The following is a 20,347-nucleotide window of genomic DNA, read 5'->3' as shown; positions in this document are numbered from 1 at the left end:
GAAATGGAATATGGCATAAAATGGTGGAGACAGGAGCACTATTTTCCTTACAGAACATTTTAAAAGGTGTGTGTGTGTGGGCACACTCAACACAGAGTTAAGGCTTCATTATACGTCTCTGTTTTAAGATGAGCATAAAGTAAATACATTAAGGTTTCTGCTTTTAGAGTAAAAATTCTGTTGAGAGATACCATTCTGAAATAAATATTTCTGTGTGCTACATGGATCACAGACTGAAATGCACAAAGGAAAAAAACCCTCATTCTTGCCTTCTATCACTAAAAAAATTCATCATTAAAAAATATTTTCTCACCTTATTTACATATAATCTTTTCTCTCAGTTGTAGTATAAAATAAGGTAAAGAGAAGGATCGAATCTGTGACACTCAGTCCTTCTATACTTGTTTATGTGGAAATAAGACCAGGCTGTAGCTTTACCAAAATGTACAGAGCTCTTCTACCCAAGTATATGTGTGTTAATTGGCTCATTTGTTAGAGATTTCAAGCAATATGCAATGGCCCATGGGAGGAAATTTTGGCATCAGTTTTCAGAAACAATGACATTCCTAAATAGAAGATATAGATTTTTACATAAAACCTGCATTGTAGCTTCTTACAGTATAGTTTTCACAAATATTGTAACAACATATGTACTCGTCTATAATCTAAAAATTTTCCTTGATTCTATTCTACCCTTCTCTCCAATTCATCACGAAATTCCATCAACGTTGCTTCCAAATCACGTTCCCAATGTGGCCACTTCTCTCCATCATCCTCTCTGGCTTAGACTACTAAAGTATTGCCTAATAGGCTCCCTGCTTCCACACTCCCACACCTTCGATCTCTGTCTCACACAGCTTCAACATATAAACGTTTTAAATGCATATCTCTTCATGTCATTTCCCCATTTAAACTTATACAAAGGTATTTCATCATGCTTAGTATAAAACCCAAACCCTCATTGTCCTACTTTTCCAAGCCCTGCATTTGATGGCTGCTGCCTGTATCGGTGGCATCTCTCATCACTCTTCACAAACCCACTTCTGTCTCTCTGGTCCTCTTTCAACTCCTCTAAGTTGTCAAGGTCATTTTCTTTTTAGACATTTTGCCTCTGCCTGGAATGCTTGTCCAAGATGCACAAGGAATGCTGCCAGAAATGCTGATCTTTGCAAGATTGATTTCTGATTCAGATCTCAGATTAAATGGTATTTCTCAATGAGGCCTTTTTTGTCCACTACCATCTAAATTGTCCCCCAGTCACATATCACTTCAATTAAATACTCTACAAGGCATATATTATTATGTGATAGTTTAGCTGTTTGTGTGTATACACATGCTTGCGTGTGTATATATACATATGCATATATATGTACACATATGTATGCATCTGTATATGTGAATACATTCTATGTCCTCACGCTAGACTATGACCTCCTTGGAAGCAGACATTTCACGCATCTTGTTTATTTCTATACCGCTAGCTCTTAGAACACTGCCTTCTAAATAGTAGGTGCTCAATAAATATTTATTTAATATTTAAATGTTTCTGTCTGCCCCTCCCTGTTTTCAAGAGAAGAAACTTTAGTGAAGCAATATGTGTGTGTGTGTATACATACACACATACACGTACATACCCATGTCTGCATATATGCACATATATATGAAAATATAGTTGCCTGTGTGTATATCTATACACATATATACAGATATATGTGTGTGTATATCTATACACATATATATACAGATATGTGTGTGTGTATATATACGTGTATATATACACTCACACATACACACAAACAGCCTTGACTTCTGGACAAAATCAGGGAAATAATTGATATTCCTTGGTCACCAAAATAATAACCTTTAGTTTTTATCCCATACTGAAAAAAAAAGATGTATTTACTTAGCAACCCATGTGAAATGTGCCTTACTTATAGAAGTAAGTAATTCAAAACATAAATAACTGTGCATAGATTAATTTTTCTAATACAAATCTTTGCAATTAAAGAGTTATGCGATTGACCCCAAGCATGTGTTTTCATCGTTTTGAAAAGTTAAATGACTTTGCTAACTGAAATTTAACCTTTTATACGAGAGACCTTGCTGCTCATGAGAGCTCTGACCATTAGGAATACAGGTGATAGGAACGGATATTAAAAGTGAAGCTCAGTCGGTGTTTAGTCACAATTCTTCTTACCATTATTTAGTTTTATTCAGGGATTGTGTTCTAAGGATATGTCAAAGCGGACCTATTTATTAATATGCATGTGCAAAAAGTACCTGTAAATAGACATTCATGGTTTTCTTAAATTATAGGTTAGCAAGATGATAACAATCTTTGAAACATTATTACCTTCTCATTTAATATTTATTTAATTAACCTTTTGTATTGCTATATAGAATATTGCACTGGGATTCACTTTATTACTTTTAAAAACTGGTAGCTAACAAACATGTATGTCAAAATTAGAATTCACTAACATAAGTGCTGTGTGCATAGTACTCTCTTCACCCTCCAAAATGCAGCACAGTTTAGTTAATCCTCAAAAATGTTGGTTCAGGATTCTGGAATCTACTTTAATCTTTGATGGAATTTATATATTAAATAAGAATCAGTATCAAGATAAACCTGAAACATATTTCAGGTAAGTTACATAGTGATAAATCTATAGAGTAGCATAAAAATGTAACCTAATATGGGTTAAGCAACTATTTTACAGAATAAAAGATTAAAATGGAAAACAAAAGTCATACAAGACATCTTAAAACAGTTTGTAATCATAAGCATGTTATACTTAAATATGGATGGCTTACGGGGAAGAGTGATTTTTGTATTCTGAAATGTTCACTGACATTAATATTTTAAAAATAACATTAATATTAATATATTTTTTTCTAGTACACATTAGATTATTTTGCAGTTGGGATAATTACAGAATAGGAGGCAAAAAATGTATTTACTTCATTGCATTTTGAAACTGAACCAACACCTTTATGGACTCTCATATGTCCTGAAGTCATGTGCAAACATTTTTACGTGTATAAGTTTTTGAGTGAAAGTGTTTCAGTTTTAGAAGATCAACTCTGATCCATCACTGGTTAAAAACTTGGTCCAAAAGGATTTATAGAAATGAACAGGTGGAAAGTCTTCAATTTTTAGATGAGGAAGCATAGATGCATAGAGGTTAAATGACATTCAAAATGGCTCTCAGCTACTTTATCACAGAGCCTACATGAAAAATCAAACTATTTGGATTTCTCAGTCAGGATTTTTCTACTATATCACCGTTCTCCTTGTGTTTATTCTTAGTTGATTTACGCTTTTCTTTTAATGGATGACAGTAATATTCTCTTACATTTTCACAGAACTTAAAGTATTGGACCAAATCATGTGATTTACTTTTAGGTAGAGTATTTTAAGCAAAGAGTAGGAAAAGGCTCACAATATTGAAGTAGGCGGAGTTAAACAATATGGGATAATCCACTGCAAATGCATTTTTTTCATACTTTAAATTTCACTTTACTTTTGTCAGTTTGAAATGTAAAAAAGTACTATAAAAGAAAAAATGCATACATTTTTTCAAATAATGCATTGATTTTATTCATAAACTTTTCTTGTAATTACATAGAACTGACAGTTACCGCCTACAGTTTAAAATTGCAGTACTTTTCATTTTTTAAGAACAGCTTTTTTTTCTTGTATAAGGATTCCATTTAGTATGAGAAACCAGGGGAAGCTATCCAGAAGGATGAAAAAGGATTTATTCAAATATGTTTTTTAAAAGGGTTCCTTTTTATGAAGTTACTATATGACTGTTGAGGAGGAGGCATGTACTGGTGAGTTGGGACCTTCTCAACCTGGTGGTTATCATTTAAGTAAGAGCCTTGGTGCTGTTATCCACTTTTACGCTGTGATCCAAATAGGCTGCTGCATGTAGCTGAGCATAATGGGAGCAGATAAATATTCTTCTTTTTTGCACAGGCAAAAGCAAATAAAGTAAACGTTCCTCTTACCATTGTTTCCAATGTCAGTCAGTGCAATTAGTAGTAAGGAAAAATGCCCTATTATTTTTTAAGATAGGGAAATGTGAATATCTTTCACCAAAAAAGACACGTTACCATAATAATTCTAATGATATACCTCAAGTTCTAACACTTCTACATCTCCACTGATAACTCTTAGTTTTTATTTTCTTTATCATCCTGGGATCACCCCTGGGGGAGGGCATTAGTGACATAAAGCAGAAAGAAAGTAAACATATGGATTCCAGACTAAATGGTAACCATTTTTTCTCCCTATTGAACACTAGTCCTTGGAGAGAAACAAGCAGCTTGGGCTTCTGAGACTCTTTAGACTTAATTTTGTTTCGAAAATCCATTCTGAATGCCATTTTTAAAAAGAGAAACTGCCAGAAAACAAAACAGGTTGACAAGTTAGAAATTATTGTACACTGCATTTGTAGAGAACAGAACATGCCTTTAACCTGAAAAGCTCGTTATTGGAAAAAAGGTGCCGCACCACTCTTCAGGTTATCGTATACGCGCTTGTTGAAAGTGATTTCATTTTGACAAGGTTATACAGGATCTGTTGTGCTCTAATAAGCTCCAATAACAAAATAATGGTGGCATTTTTAAAAAAAATCCTTCATTAGAATATAAAGAAAAGGACACTTTTCTATTGTTTTTAATTGGATGATATGATTTAGAGCTCTAACACTTTTAAAAACACTGAAAATCTGCATTTAGAATGTAGAATTATTCTGTATGCTGCATTTTTATTTTTTTTAATACTCATTTAGACTGGAAGACTCTTAACAGGAATTACAGAAAATCACCTCACACATGATAAAAGGAATAGCAACTTTTTTCAGGGATTAAACATGTATAAGCTTCTGTTGCTGATTCATATTTTTAAGAATGATACTATTCTATTCCATATCTACTGGGATCGTTATCACCAGGAGTGACATTATTGATAAAGCACCTGTCATCTCCAACGCTGTGGTACATCCCTGTAGTCCGAGCTACTCAGGATGCTGAGGCAGAAAGATCATTTGAGTCTAGGAGTTCAGAACTGTAGTGCACCATGGCCATGCCTGTGGATAGCCATTGCATTCCAGCCTGGGCAACACAGCAAGACCCCATCTCTTAAAAGAGATAAACGAAAAGGGGCTACCACATTGAAAGCATAGAGCTAGGCACCCTGATGAAGCCCAAAAGTTTACCACGAAGTTCATTTTCTCTATTATCTTACTCTCATTTGTTCATGAAAAAAAAATGCAAGCAATATATGTTAAGTATCAAATGAATGTTACAGCTTCTCAATTTCCAACTCCAGATTTTATGAAGAACTTTGAGTTACAGTGTACTGCATAATATATTAGTAAAGAGAGCTAAAATAGTAGAGTTTACAAATTGATTATGTAAACTAGAGCAAATTTGAAAATGTTGTTATAACATTGCACATGTTTAATTTGTGTTTTCTACTGCGGGACAGAAATGGATATGGAGCTAGTGGGATACACATGACTCTGGGTCTTCCCATAGCAGCATGTCGTGAATGGAAGCATTATTGGTCATGGGGGTATGGGTGGGACAAAGTGAAGGAAGCAGTAGATAAACTCAAAAAGTACAATGATTGGTGAAAGGAAATTAGGTGGGACTTAGTCAAGGAAGTGTTCACAAAGCAGGTAGGAATCAGGCTGAGACGTGAGAGAAGCATTTTGCTAGGTATCAAGAAAGGGTGGCTATTCTGAGATGAAAAGCTAATGAGGGATTGGCTCAGAGTATATTTGTCTAAGACAAAGTGATATTTTAAAAGATAAGAACATGTTAACTTATAAGGCCGAGCCTACAGTTTATTGGGAGAGGTAAACACATAAATACAAACATGTATATGGGTGTCTGCAAAATGCCTAAAAGCTCAGAGAAGGAAGATATTACTCTTTGCAGAACTGGGCCATGCTTTCCATATGAGATCTTATTTGAACCAGGATTTAAAGGATGGACATGAAAGAGAAAACAAATGTGAAACGGGGTGTGCCTCTGAGAACCTACAGCACAAAGAACAGAAAGAGCTATGTCTAGCTCTGTCATGGGGGAAAGCACTCGTGTCAGAGGCAGATGTCTTCTTGTGTGCTAGGCTTAAGCTTCTTTCTCTACGTTAACTCAGCACTTGAAACATTAAGAAAACAAGCCAGACATGTATCCTATGAGAAACTCTAACCCCTGTTGTACCAGGAAACCTTAACGTTATGGCTGCCTCAACACAACGGTGGGCACAGTTTTGGAGTCCCTATCAGTCACGCAGGTGGAGCAGAAGAGATGATGGACTGATGAATTTATCATATTAACGTTTAGCCATGGTCCTGTAAACAGATTTTAGTTTCCTGATTTGGGAATTGTGTTGCTTTAGCTGAAATTATACTTCTGCATGTGACTAAGTTCTTATAGAAGTACTCAGATTATTTACATTGCATTTATTGGCACCCCAACATTCACTCAAATGAATGACTTTTGCAGCCTAGTTAGACTTTGTCTGCCCAAATATGAAATTGTTCTATTGACTAGATTTAGGGTTTCTCTTTGTTATTGAAATACTCCCAAATGTCATGTTTTACATGAAAACAGTACTTTATATATGTTACAAGTGAAATGAAAAGTATAATTTATTATAATTCAAACTTTATGTGTAGGCAAAATTATAAGAAGATATTTTCATATCTTAGAATCTTTACTTTTCTCAGTTTCCTGTCAATAACAAGGCTCACATTTCCTTTTAAATAAAACTTCTTTTTATATATATACATACACACACACACACACACACACACACACACACACACACAGATAGAGGTCCAGGATTTATGTAAAATGTGTACATATATAAAATATATGTATAAAGATATATTTAAAGTTTAAATAATGAACACTGGATCTGTATGAATTCATTTCATATCCTATCTAAAACCATCAATTTATTTTAGCAAGTATTACTTATTTTAGTATACAGTGATAGATGGTATTTAGCATGTGGTGAGAATAAATTGGCTAAATAAATTTAAAACACATAATTATTATTTCATAATTTCAGAGAAATTATCATTACACATTCCTATATAGTGTGATTAAAACTTTTAACAGCCTGAAAACTATTGTTAGATTAGATAGCAAACAAATTTCATATTAATGAGAGTATTTTAAATTCTGATTTTGATGAATCATTGAAATTTATCTTGTTTGGATTTAAATTGTGTCTAAATAATTTATGTATAATTACTAATTTCTCTGATCAGCTGTAGACAAAATTTAGTTACTTTCACTTAGTTCATTTTTCAAATGCCTTTTCTATTAGCTACATATTTTATCAGTTGCTGACTCTTCACTCTTTATACCTTAACATCATCTAAAAATACAAACTACAAATATATAATACGACACAATTAATTTCTTTTGTAAATTCGAAGTGCTGAACCTATCATTTATAACTACATTTTTATTTCAGGAAAATGCATTTATAGTTGGTTAAATTAATATGCTCTCCAAAGAAAACAAAAAAAAATGAGCTCATATTTTGCAATGTTGAAATCAGAGGTGAAATATACGAATTGAGCTGTGTATTGGATGGTTATCATTTCTAAATTCCAATATTCATAAATTATGCATCACATGCCACAAATTTGACCATGTTTTATTTATAGTTGTCTTGGTGTCTATGTTCAAATATCATTTGATTAATCATAGGATGTTAATATATAAGGCATATATTAAGATATACTGACACTGCCATGTCATATTAAGCAAATTACTTAAAATATTAGTATAACTGCGGATTATCTTGTCCTATGGAAATAATTAATAAGTTAATGCTGAACCAGTATTTAGTATTTTTATGATGTATGTGTGCATGTGTATAAATTCTCTTTGTATGAATTAGTATATTTTCAATATTGGGGAATATTTTAAGTGGTATCATCTTACAAGGGATAAAATGGGCTGCAGTTTCCACCCTGTACCGTATTTGATGGAGTTTTCTTTCATTAACAGTGTAAGAGGTTTAAAAATGTGCAGAATTCTAGGCAGAGCTCTTCCCTTGAAGAACGGATTGTCTAGTGGGACACTGAGAGCACGAAAAGCAGAGCAGGTAGAAAGTTCACGTAGAAGACAGACGTTTCATGCAACTGTCCTGGTCTTTCAGAGAGTTTCAGCTCATTCAATTGATCTTACATTATTCAATTTTATTCAATTATTCCAATTAATATTCTGGTGCTGAATATTTAGCTTATTTTAACTTTTACTATTTCACGATATAGCTGAAATAATGGGGTGGTCTTTAACAAATAATGGAAGAACAGAATAAAACCCTCAAAATTATTAGAAAAACAAAAATGTTTTAAGACACATAGAACAAAATGAAGCTAGTAGTAGTTAAAAACATGTAACAGTAACAGGCATAGGTTTCTTCACGACAAGTCATTTTTTAAGCCCGATTGTCATTTTGGCACTTTCCACCAAATTACTTTCAGTCAATTTGGTTTTAGCTACATATGAAGTCGGAGAGGAGGATAAGAGAGGATGCCGAAGAGATAAAAAAGAACCAGGCTGTGTGTAAATAATAATTTGTAATGTTGTCTATTTGTATATTTCAAAAGATTCTAAGGATGTTGGTTTGAAGTGGATTAACAATTATTAAAACCCCTTATCTTTTTAAGTTATTTGAGTATTAACCTATGGAAAAATGTATGCTTACTGCATTTTTACACTTGTAAGAAATAAAGATATGGTTTGCTTTATACAAGAATGCTCATAGTACTTGAAAATATATAGACTGTCTTTAAAAAATTCAGGATTTATTACTACCTGTATTTTTTGACGTGGAATAACCGAGGCAAGGTTGGGGGGGACTCCAAATAGTACTATAATAACAACAACAATAGTAATTATTATTGCCTAAACTAAAACCAAAATGAAATCCCATTATTTGTATTCTCTCTCTTAATAATTCAATGACAGGGCTGATTTTGAAAGACTACTTTTCTTATTAGAATAAGATCCAATGCAATCATATTCGAAATGACTATGTGATAGGAAATAAACCAACGTGTTATAATCTGTGATAAATTTGGAAATAACAGTTCATTTACATGGAGTTTTAAACGACTAATAGTATTGTTTGTTCTTAAATTTGCTATCCTTGGAAGATATTGGCCTTTGCAGTTATTAAATGCATATATTTTGAGATCCTAATAAGCAAATAATTTTGCTAAGAAAGAATGTATTATTTTCTATTTTAGATATGTATAAAAGTTAAAATTACACATTTTTTTTAAAATTTAGAAAATGTTTTCATTTACCTCCTGTCTGCCTAAACTGTTTAAGAACTCTTACCTTGAAATAAGGAGTCATTATAACAATTAGTAAACAAGAAGCATCTTTGTCCATATACATCATCTTTCTTCATTTATAATGTCATTAAAGTCAGTTCTACTTTATGATACTGGTAAATCGCACTCCAGGCTTTACCCATTGTCCCTAGTGATTAATGCAGCACCACTGAGTTTTCAGAAGGTTGTTTTCTTGATTTGACTGGCCAGGAAGCATTTTCCCTGTCGAAAAACAGGTGTAAACATCAATATTCAAGATAAGAGAGCGATCTCATGCTGTTTTCTGGTGTATCCAGTGTAGAAAATTCAGCGGGTAGAGTCTACAGAGTGAGGAGGGCTATTTATCAGCAGTAAAGTACTAGAAAATGTTTGGTGTGACTCAAAGACTTTAACTGAGAGAATGACAGGAAACTTTTTAATACAAAATAATCTGTCAAACACTCAGAATATATGGGAGCTATGTGACAAACATGTGAAATCAAACCTCAGCACAGTAATTATTGGTAATTTGGAAACTGTTTCTAATTTCCTCACTGTGTAGATTACACGCGTATTCACTTTAGACAAGATTTGACTCTCTGAGGATATCACTGAAGTTCTCATACCTTGACACTGGCTGTATTGTTTCAATGTTCTCTGCGCTGCTCTTCATATTTTCAGCTGATTTTGAGTGAAAGGAAAGAGGATTTGGGCATTAAACACTATTCTTTCTGGGTTTTATTTTCTCTGTATTTGAAGCTACTCTTAACTTTTGGCAACTTAGAAACTATGGATTAAAGGTTCAGTGTTACACTTCCAGTGTATGCTCAGTAACCTCTCCTAGGTATGCCGTATTAAAATAAATCGTAAACCTTTCAGAATATTGGGTGCCATGCTAGTTGACTCAATACTTGCCAAAGACTCCTAGGTACCGCAAAATTATTAGAAGGCGTTACCAGCTAAACAGGGTAAGAATTGCAAGATTCTAAACTGTGCATTAACATCATTTGTGAGAACAGGAGAAGCAAAATAACAATAATAATAACAATTGGCTTCTTTTGTTTGTTTGTTTCTAAAGATTGCTCTCATTTCCTATCATTAAGTCTTCCTAAAAGAAAAAAAAAATCAAAAAGCATTTAACATGCATTTACACATTCATTGTTAACATTTTGTTAATCTTATATGGTGGTATATGTGTTTATTTCTGTATGTGTCGTTCTGTTTACTTCTTTGACAAAGCATGTCATTTTTTTTTTTTACCTACATGTTTTTTGCTATTGCATGTCAAACTTTTTAAATGACTCAGTGAACAAATGAATTCTTGTCATTTTACATTTTACTCTCAATATTGCAAACAACCTGCTTATTCTCAAACATTGCTCCAAGCTTTTGCTTTGTGTTGGAGCACGAAAAAAAGTGAAAAAAAAATGACAAGAATTGTGTGACACAGTCGGTTTTGTACCTGATGTTCTGTTAAAGCTTGTTAAAGTTAAACCTCGATAAGTTATATGTATTTATAATTTGAATCATTTGTGTTTCTCTTTTGTTTGCATGATATGATTTTGTTTATATTTTTTTTTCCACTCACCAGATGTTCCCAACACTTTGCTTTCCACTACTATCATCCCCTCCCTTACCACTGCAACAGTCACAACCACTGTAGCCATAACAACCAGCCCAACCACATCTGCAACAACCAGCAGCGCCAGAGGTACAGTATGCTTCTTTGTTATAGCCTGGAAAGCACATTAACTGGAGCTTTGTAGACGTTTGTAGAAAGGTTAAAAACATTGACATTCAATTTTACTTAATTATGAGAACTAAGTCACCTAAATTACTATCAATTAGGGTTATTGGAATAGAATATGATAAATTATGGTACATTTTAATTTTTGAGTGTTACTTAAGACTTATCAAAATCTTGCAGAATATAGATTTAAAATATACGGGGCTTTAAAATGTTGGTCAAATTTAAAATGTTAGCATGACACACAGTTTTTGCCTGTCTTGAGAGGTAAACAAATACATAAGATGTTCATGTGTGCAGAGGTAGCTTTTGCTTTTTTAAAAATTCCAGTTTAATGTTAATAACTTGCTACTCCTCTGCAACTATGTAAAAATACCTATAGTGTTGAAATTGTTCTAAAATTGACATAGTCCATGGGGTCAGTATAAATTATTCTCCACATAGAACTTGCAAGTACATATTCAAAATACATGTTATCCTAAAGTGATTTGCTGAGTGAAGCTACTTATTCTACTAATAGAGTGTTCTAAAAGTTAATGTCTGTTGTCCTAGATGGCTCCATGAGTAATTTCTGGTATCGTTATACATATAAGAATTTTTGTTTCAAAGAAAGCAACCTTATAAAGGTGGGAGTATCCTTAAAGGCAGAAGAAATAACTATGTTAAGGTTGAGAAATATAAAAAGTATTCCTGAGCAGTCATTAAGTGGTTAGTAGTTGATGATGAAACTAAAAAAAAAAAAAAAAAAAAATGGAAGCCATTATAGAAAAACACGGTTTAAGGCCGGGCGCGGTGGTTCACGCCTGTAATCCCAGGACTTTGGGAGGCCGAGGCGGGTGGATCACGATGTCAGGAGATTGACACCAGCCTGACCAGCATGGTGAAACCCCGCCTCTACTAAAAATACAAAAATTAGCCGGGGGTGGTGGCGCCTGTGGTCCCAGCTACTCGGGAGGCTGAGGCAGGAGAATGGCGGGAACCCGGGGGGCGGAGCTTGCAGTGAGCTGAGATCATGCCACTCACTCCAGCCTGGGCGACAGAGTGAGACTCCGTCTCAAAAAAAAAAAAAAAAAAAAAGGTTTAAATTTAATTTCTACATAAGCAGTGCTCAGAGAGAATTTGTCGTATTTAAGTCTGTCTTTTTTTTATTTCTTATATATGTTTAATGTCACCTTGGCTCTACTAATATCTGTGAAATTTAACAATTTAACTTGAAATTCATGAGGACTTTATATTATTATATTTAATTCAGTTGTATGAAGGTTATGTTTATCATTATTATTCACAGTTATTAAAGGTTGTTCAATTAGACTGTTTTTCTTGAAATTTTAATTAATTCTTGATATTACGTTGATTTGCTAGCTTTGATTTGACAGTTATAATGGTCTTTCTTTTGTTTCAGAAAAATATTCTAATGTCTGATAATTTTCCATTTTTTTAATAATGACGTCAACTATATTATACAATGTACAAGATTGATGACTAAATAAGTTTGATGGTAGTAGCAATAAGAATTTCTCGGAAATAGCTAGGTATGTTTTGGTATGATTGAACTTTATTTAAGCTAAATCTGTGAGAAGAGTTTGAAGGTCTTTCTTGTAAAAAATTATATAAAAATGGGCAAAAAGACATAATGAAAATGAAGAAAAGGTTAGAAGTGCTTTATAATATTATGTAAAATGAAAGCTGTCTAAAGTTCTACTTTGCTTTAATTTGTGATGCTCTGTAAGGTTTTTCACAAATAGCAGTTTAAATAAAATGTAATCACTGCATACTAACACAATATCTGTAATACTATTAAGTTCTGACTGTATAAACGAATCGCTTCAATGGGAAAGGAGGGAGATATATTGACTTTTTTTAAAAGGTCCATTTGTAACACAAAAATCTAATATTCAATTATGCTTTATTCTTCAACAAATATTTATTGAATATATGCTATATGTATGACGCTATGTCAGGACCTAAAATTATGACAACTACTGGCATCTAAAATCACTAACAATCAAATGTATACATTTCCTCTCACCATGAACAAACAGTTTGTGTGCTTAATCTTTATTGAAATGTACTAATGTTCTTTGTGGGAAAATATTACATGTGGTCTTTCGGTCTTTTGAAAAAAAATCTATGGTATTTTGTTTCAAAGGACTATATATATATATATATATATACACACACACACACATATATATACACACACACACACACACACACACAAATTCTGTTCCAAAGGACTAAATAACTATCTATATAATTTTAAACCTACACACACACATACATACACACATATATGTAGTATTCTGCTTCAAAGGACTAAATATCTATATAATTACAAACCTACACACACACATTTACATACATGCAATTATAGACTATTATAAGAGAAAAAATATTTTATTTCAAATGAAGTTAACAACATTCTTTTATATTGGTTCACATGAATCTTAAGTGGGATTTGGTTTACTGCATTTTTTTTCCTTTCAACTTTTATTTTTGGTTCGGGAGTACATGTAGAAGTTTGTTATATTGGTAAACTGAATGTTGCTGGGATTTGGTATACAAATTATTTTGTCTCCCAAGTAGTGAGCATAGTATGTGATAGGTAGTATTTTGATCCTCACCCTCCTGTAACCCTCCCATCCTCAACTAGGCCCCAGTATCTATTGTTCCTATCCTTGTGTCCATGTGTACTCAATATTTAGCCCTCACTTATAAGTGTGAATATGCGATATTTGGTTTTCTGTTCCTGCATTAATTTGCTTAGAATAATGACCTCAAGCTGCATCTGTGTTGCTGCAAAGGACATGATCTCTGTCTTTTTTATGGCTGCATAGTATTTCTAATGCATATATACCACATTTTCTTCATCCAGTCCACCTCTGATAGGCATCTAGGTTGATTCCATGTCTTTGATATTGTGAATAGTGCTGCGATGAATATATGCGTGCATGTGTCTTTATGGTAGAACAATTTATATTATTTTGGGTATATACTCAGTGATGGGATTGCAGGGTCAAACAGTAGCTCTGTTTTAATTTCTTTCATAAATCTCCAGGCTGCTTTCCACAGTGACTGAACTAATTTATATTCCCACCAGCAGTATGCAAGCATTCCATTTGTCTGCAAACTTGCCTGCATCTGTTATTTTTGACTTTTTAATAACAGTCATTCTGACTGGTGTGAGAAGGTATTTCATTGTGGTTTTGATTTGGATTTCCCTAATGATTAGCGATGTTAAACATTTTTCATACGCTTGTTAGCCACATGCATGTCTGCTTTGGAGAATTATCTGTTAATGTCCTTTGCCACTAAGCTAAAATGAATGGTTTAGTCTTTCTGGTAATTTCACTTTTTTTCAGGTTTCTTAACATGTTTTTGTAAACTTTACACCATGGAGACTGAAAGTGCTCAAATCATTTACTTTTCCCTTAAGCACATAACCAACCTCCAAGAAGACTCATGAGTACACACACAAAGATGTGAACAAAAACCAATCCCTCTTTTTTCACTTAAAGGTTGAAAGAGAACATTTTTTAATAAATCACACAAAAGTATTTTTTAAAAAGTTTTCTTTTTTAAGCTGGGAAGTTCATATTATCTATTTTAAAAGAAAAAAATAGTAGTATTGAATTTTAATGGTAGCCTAATGCCCATTTCTTTCTATCCTCACCAAACATCTGAGGACTGCGGAAGTCACCAGACTCACCTGCATCATTAATATTCTAGTTCATAATTGAAAGTGTAGAGGATTCATTTAGTCTATAAACAATGTTACGAGTTTTACACTTTATTCTTTTAAATTATGTGATGTTTCTTTATGAATTGCCTTTTAAATTAAAGCTTTTAGATGCGATTATATTTGAAAATAATTCATTTATTTATAAGTTTATGAAAGATGGTTTAAAATCATGATTAAAAAGAATATGCTGCCTAAGAAAAGCTAAGAACTAAAAAGAAAGAATATTTTCACCTTACAGCGTTTCTTTTTGGTTTACTTATTTCATTCCTTTGTCTTATTCAGTAATTTGAAATCAACTAGATATATTTGATTTTATTAGGTTTAAATTATATTTCTTCAAATTTCACAAACTATAACATTTATCTCCATATATTTAATAAATGATCACAAATAAATCACTGTTAATATCTCCATTTACACTTTTACAACTCCTGCTATTGCTGAATTTTTCATCCTATGAGATGCTAAACCAATTTAAAATAAATTTAAAGAATCACAGCTGTATCTATATTAAAAATCAAGATGAAACGGAGTGAAAGAAACTACACTGGATTGTCAATGTCATAACCTTGAGAATTTGCACAACTCTTCAGCTTGTGTTTAAAATGTATCCCTATTTGGAGGAAGAAGAACTTCAACCACATGGAATAAAAACAGGCAATTAGAAATTAGGCAATACAAATAAGGGTGTTAAAACACATGGAAATGAACCAACTTGAGCAGCCATGGGAAAGACAAATAATAATTGAGCCTTGGATACATCTTTGGATATGAGTTTTCGTTATTTTGTTTACAAGGTGTTTGACCTCGGACAGTGCAGCAAATTGAGCATCAGTTTGTTTTCATCAGGAAAACATGAAGCACAGCTTTGACTTGAGAATTATATAGTATCTAAAGTTATGAAAACATAAGCCATACTCAATAAATGACAGAATTATTTTTTCAAAGGTGTTTACCAGTAGTTGTAACATACCATTAATGAAATGGTAGATTTTCACCTATAATTACAGTTTTAATCTGGCAAAATTCTTTGGTGTTAATGCACTAATTACTTTTTTATTTCAATTCTATTTTTATTGATTGTATGAAACAAACATCAGATGAAAATTATACTAGAGCATATGGTGCCATTCATCTCTCTCTCTCTCTCTCTCTTTCATCTATCAATCATCTACCATCTGTCTGCCCTTTGAAGTATATCAGTTTATATACTTTTCATAAAGTTTAAAGTATTCTTAATCTATATCATTTTAATTATTTCAGCTTTTGGAAATTGCATACTTTTTTTACAGTGGCCTAACCAACTTTAAAATTCAGATTATATATACACATATATGTATATATATGACATATGTAATATAATATAGTATACATATTATCTGTGCTTTATATTATGCATAATACAATGCTCCATATTATATTATATATGATATATGCTTTATATTACATATGACATATACAATTATTCAAATTATATATTATATATCATATGTGTGCATATATGTACACATAACATATGTACACATATGTCCACACATATACATGTTACTTTTTTAGGTCATTGTGATTTTTTTATTAATTTAATATACTCATTTCTAAAATAATTCCAGATGACTTTGACTTGATTTCTAGTATTAATATAAGCATTATTTTAGCATGGCATGTTTAATTTAATAACATTCTCATTTTTATCATATAATTTTAATTTCATAATAAACCATGTCATAATCTAGTAATCTTTAATAGCATCCTCTTTTTACAGATGATGTTAACTTATTGCAAATTCAGGAGACATACGAAACATAGTTATATATTTAAGTGGTTATGTTTATTTATCATAATTTTTAAATAAGAATTTATAACTGAACTTTTAAATTTAGGACAGAAAATTTTCTAAGCTAACAATTGATATTTGTTTTTACCTGTACGGACCAGTAAATGCACTAAATGTAGAGATGAGCTGATAGATATGGAAAGATGTAAACCAGTATACACTATCCTATTACTAAGAGTGGATTCAAATACATCATACATTTCAATATACCAGATAGGGAAAGAAATCCAAAAAATGGTGATTAGAATTATACAATCCATGTAAAACTTCAAATGAATTACTGATTCTAATATAGATTTAGTTTTACATCAGTCTTTGAAATGGTAGAATTATAATTTTGTACTAACAAAAACTACATTATTTGTTTGGTAGTCTCAACAAATTGATTAATTATAATGAGATTCGTTGCAACAGAACCTTAGTTCAAAATGGTACAGCACACAGAAAAAAAAGGATTTTTTTTAAACTGAAGAAATCAAATTGTCAAAATATCTAGAACTAGAGTTATATTGACAAAACTCACAACATTTTAAGATGTGTACTCAATTCTTCACAATTTAATTGTGCATTAGTTGCCTTGGTCTATTCGGGGTGCTATAACGAATATAACTCAGTGACTTACACATAACAAATATTTACTTCTCAAAGTTCTGGAGGCCGGGAAAGCCAAGATCAAGTCGTGTGTATATTAGGTGCCTGTTAAGGGTCCATTCCTCATAGATGATGACTTCTACCTGTCTTTCCATGTGTCCTCACATTGTGCAAGGGACAGAGCAGCTCTCTGGAGCCTCTTTTATACAGGTACATATCACATTCATGAGGGCTCCACCTCATGATTTAATCACTTCCCTGGGCCCCACCTCTTAATGTCATCACCTTGAGGGTTAGGAATTCGACATGTGAATTTTCAGGAGGACATTTGTGTACTCAGGAGGACACACGGTCCAATAGACCATAGCACTACTGTCGTGACATATGTTTAAAAAGGTAACATTAACTAAAATACTTAAAATCATTCTTGAAGAATAGAATGATTTTTTAGCATACATCTGAAATGGCTATAAATCCAGTCTAGAAATTATGGACCCATAATTTTTAGCTCACATAATGCCATTGTATTTTTAAATCATGTGCATTGAAAACCTTAATTCTTTAAATGTAGATAAATTTAGGGATCTGTTTGTATCACTATAATCCTAAAACGTTGCTTTCTGAAAGATCTTAATAAATAACTACTTTTTTCCTCTAAAGACATTTGAAAAAATCTTAGTGACTTGTGAAAAAAATCATATACACAAAGTTGAGCTGTATAAATTGAAAATAAAAGAAAGTTAAGTACTTCTTTGGGCCATTGTTGAAAGGTTGAGATGAATTGTCAAATTCTACTCATATTTAATGTGGACATTTTAAATGAACTACAGTTGACTAAAAAAATGTGGACTATGTAAGAGTTTCATTTATATTCAGATTCTCTTACCTCAATTGTTTCATGTTTCTGACTTCAAAATAGAATAAGCTAAACTAAACACCACATGACATGTGTACTTCAAACTACTGTCTGAAGTGTTTGTTTAATTAAACCAGGTTAAGAATCAGTAATGTTCTATCCTGCTCTTCTATTCTCTAGGTCCTTCATATCAAAAGAAATCAAGTCTATCTTTACTTAATTTTTATTTGGTTTCATTACTGTGTATCTTTTTTTTTTCTTGGTTTAAATGCTTTAAAAAAACAGAATACAAAGAAATAAGGAAACATCAGAATAAAAGAAAAAGCATCCCAGCACTGAGAAAAAAAAAATGAATCAAATAAAATCATTATAGCTCTGAGTTAGTCACTATAAACGTACTCAAATAGAACATTTGGAATAGTAGAATATATCATCTTGACACAGTTAAATCCCAAAGTGTACAAATCAAGAAGTTGTTTATGAGCTTTTGTTATGAGTGTTCAGCTATTAAAAATCTTTTTTGTTTTATTGGTGGTAATAAAACACAATTTGCACAATGTTGCGAGCTTTTAAAAATTAAGTGCCAATATGTTGGGGTTTCTTTTCTTGACAAAAATTAAGTAATTATTCAATATCCAGATGGTCCATATAGAGAAATCTGCTTATCTACAAAAAGACTGATTTCTATGTTTAGGGTATAAAAATAGCTTAATTTTCACAAGTCTTTTAAAAAACTATAATGATTATGTTTAGTTGACTAAGTTTTAAAATTAAATATCTAAAATAGTTCCTAGTGAAAACAAGGTAAAAATGCTTAAGGAACAAGCAACATATATGTTCTATAGGTGGAGGTGCTTTCAAACTTGCTGCGAGTATCACATTATAAATGCTTATGGAGTGGCTGCAGGCAGGATATGGGTAGGAATGCTGGCTTGGGGGTCCAGGATTTTTAGTTAGCCATGGACCTAAACATTTGAATAGTTGCAATGTGTCAAGTTACGTTATTTCAGGTTAGCATCGAATGCTAAAGTTTTTATTTATATTCTTATAGACCTTATTTGGTATAGAAATACATATCATTGGTTATACATAACCATTTCCAAAACTAAATTGAGCATTTCCATCTGACTTGAATGAAGCTGAATTCTGACACAGTTTGAAAATCTTTAAATATTTACGGACTTGTTTGCTGCATTTGGAAAATATTTGAGAAAACCTTGCATTTACATTTTCTTTCCACTATTACCTATTAAAGGAAGGAGAACATGTACGCTCTCTTCTATTTTCTAAGGGCACTCTTGTGGCTTGCATAATTTAAAGCATCAAACATTTTTTAAAGTTTCATTTTAAACTTATTTATTTCTTTGGCTTCCATCAATTTAAACAGAAATCTTCATTCTATTAGCTTTCATTTCTTTTAAATAAACAGGTCTACTAATATATTTTCACTGCTCTACATTTAGAAGTGTCTTACTGGATTTTATAGTAATAACCCTAGTTTTAATATAATCTAACAATATATATGTTTTCTGAAAAACAATCCCTAAGAAAGAAAAAATGTTCTCCAGTATATACCATTAAAAAATTCATTTTTATATAATATACATGTTCATATAAATAAAATTGTTATAATACATTATAATTATAATAATTATAATTTCAGAAAGTATGTTTCCTATAAAATACCGAGGCTAAAGTGAGTTATTGTGTCATTAATCTGTTTTATATTTAAGAAGCATGTTCTACATATATAAATAAAGGTATTTCTAAAACATCTCTAAAATTTTTTTAAAAATCATTAATAAACTGGTTGTATCTTTCTTACTAACCAGTGAATTAAATTTATGAGCTGTGCCTTTGAAGCTGAAAAGATTGCAGGTACTGCCCTTGCTTCTTTGACACTCCACATGAAACACAGTTAATAACCTCCTGTATAAGCTTGGTGAAACACCGAATTGATACTAATTATACCAACTTTGGGATAGAAGGTGACCTTGACTTCAGCTGGAACTTTCTGCCAGGACAATAAATAAGAGCAAATGCCACAAAGCGAGACTTCTGAGAAGGGTCTAATACAATCTATTAACTTTGGGGAGTTCATGGAATTCCAATAAGTGTTCAGATAATTGTAATATTTTAAAACATCTCTTGCTTCAATAATACAGTAGTTTCTTATTTCTCTAGACTTCAAATAATCTCCCATTAGTTTTCTATA

General features: G+C 32.0%; 1 protein-coding gene across 5 annotated transcripts in view; it reads left to right on the top strand.

The window, feature by feature from the left end:
• CADM2 (cell adhesion molecule 2) overlaps positions 1-20,347 on the top strand; it is a 1,082,757-nt gene that overhangs the window by 994,550 nt on the left and 67,860 nt on the right. For 4 of the 5 annotated variants that reach the window (XM_074033664.1, XM_074033663.1, XM_045384514.3 and 1 more), the window contains one exon: positions 10,954-11,073. The exons of the other annotated variant lie outside the window; for it this stretch is intronic. In XM_074033664.1, the coding sequence (XP_073889765.1) occupies positions 10,954-11,073 (120 nt within the window). The remainder of the gene's footprint in view (positions 1-10,953; positions 11,074-20,347) is intronic. 5 annotated transcript variants of the gene reach the window in all.

The sequence above is a fragment of the Macaca fascicularis genome, chromosome 2 (assembly GCF_037993035.2).
Source record: "Macaca fascicularis isolate 582-1 chromosome 2, T2T-MFA8v1.1".
Classification (NCBI taxonomy): Eukaryota; Metazoa; Chordata; class Mammalia; order Primates; family Cercopithecidae; genus Macaca; species Macaca fascicularis.
The sequence above is the reverse complement of the archived record's forward strand: the minus strand, read 5'-3'. Positions and strand labels throughout refer to the sequence as shown.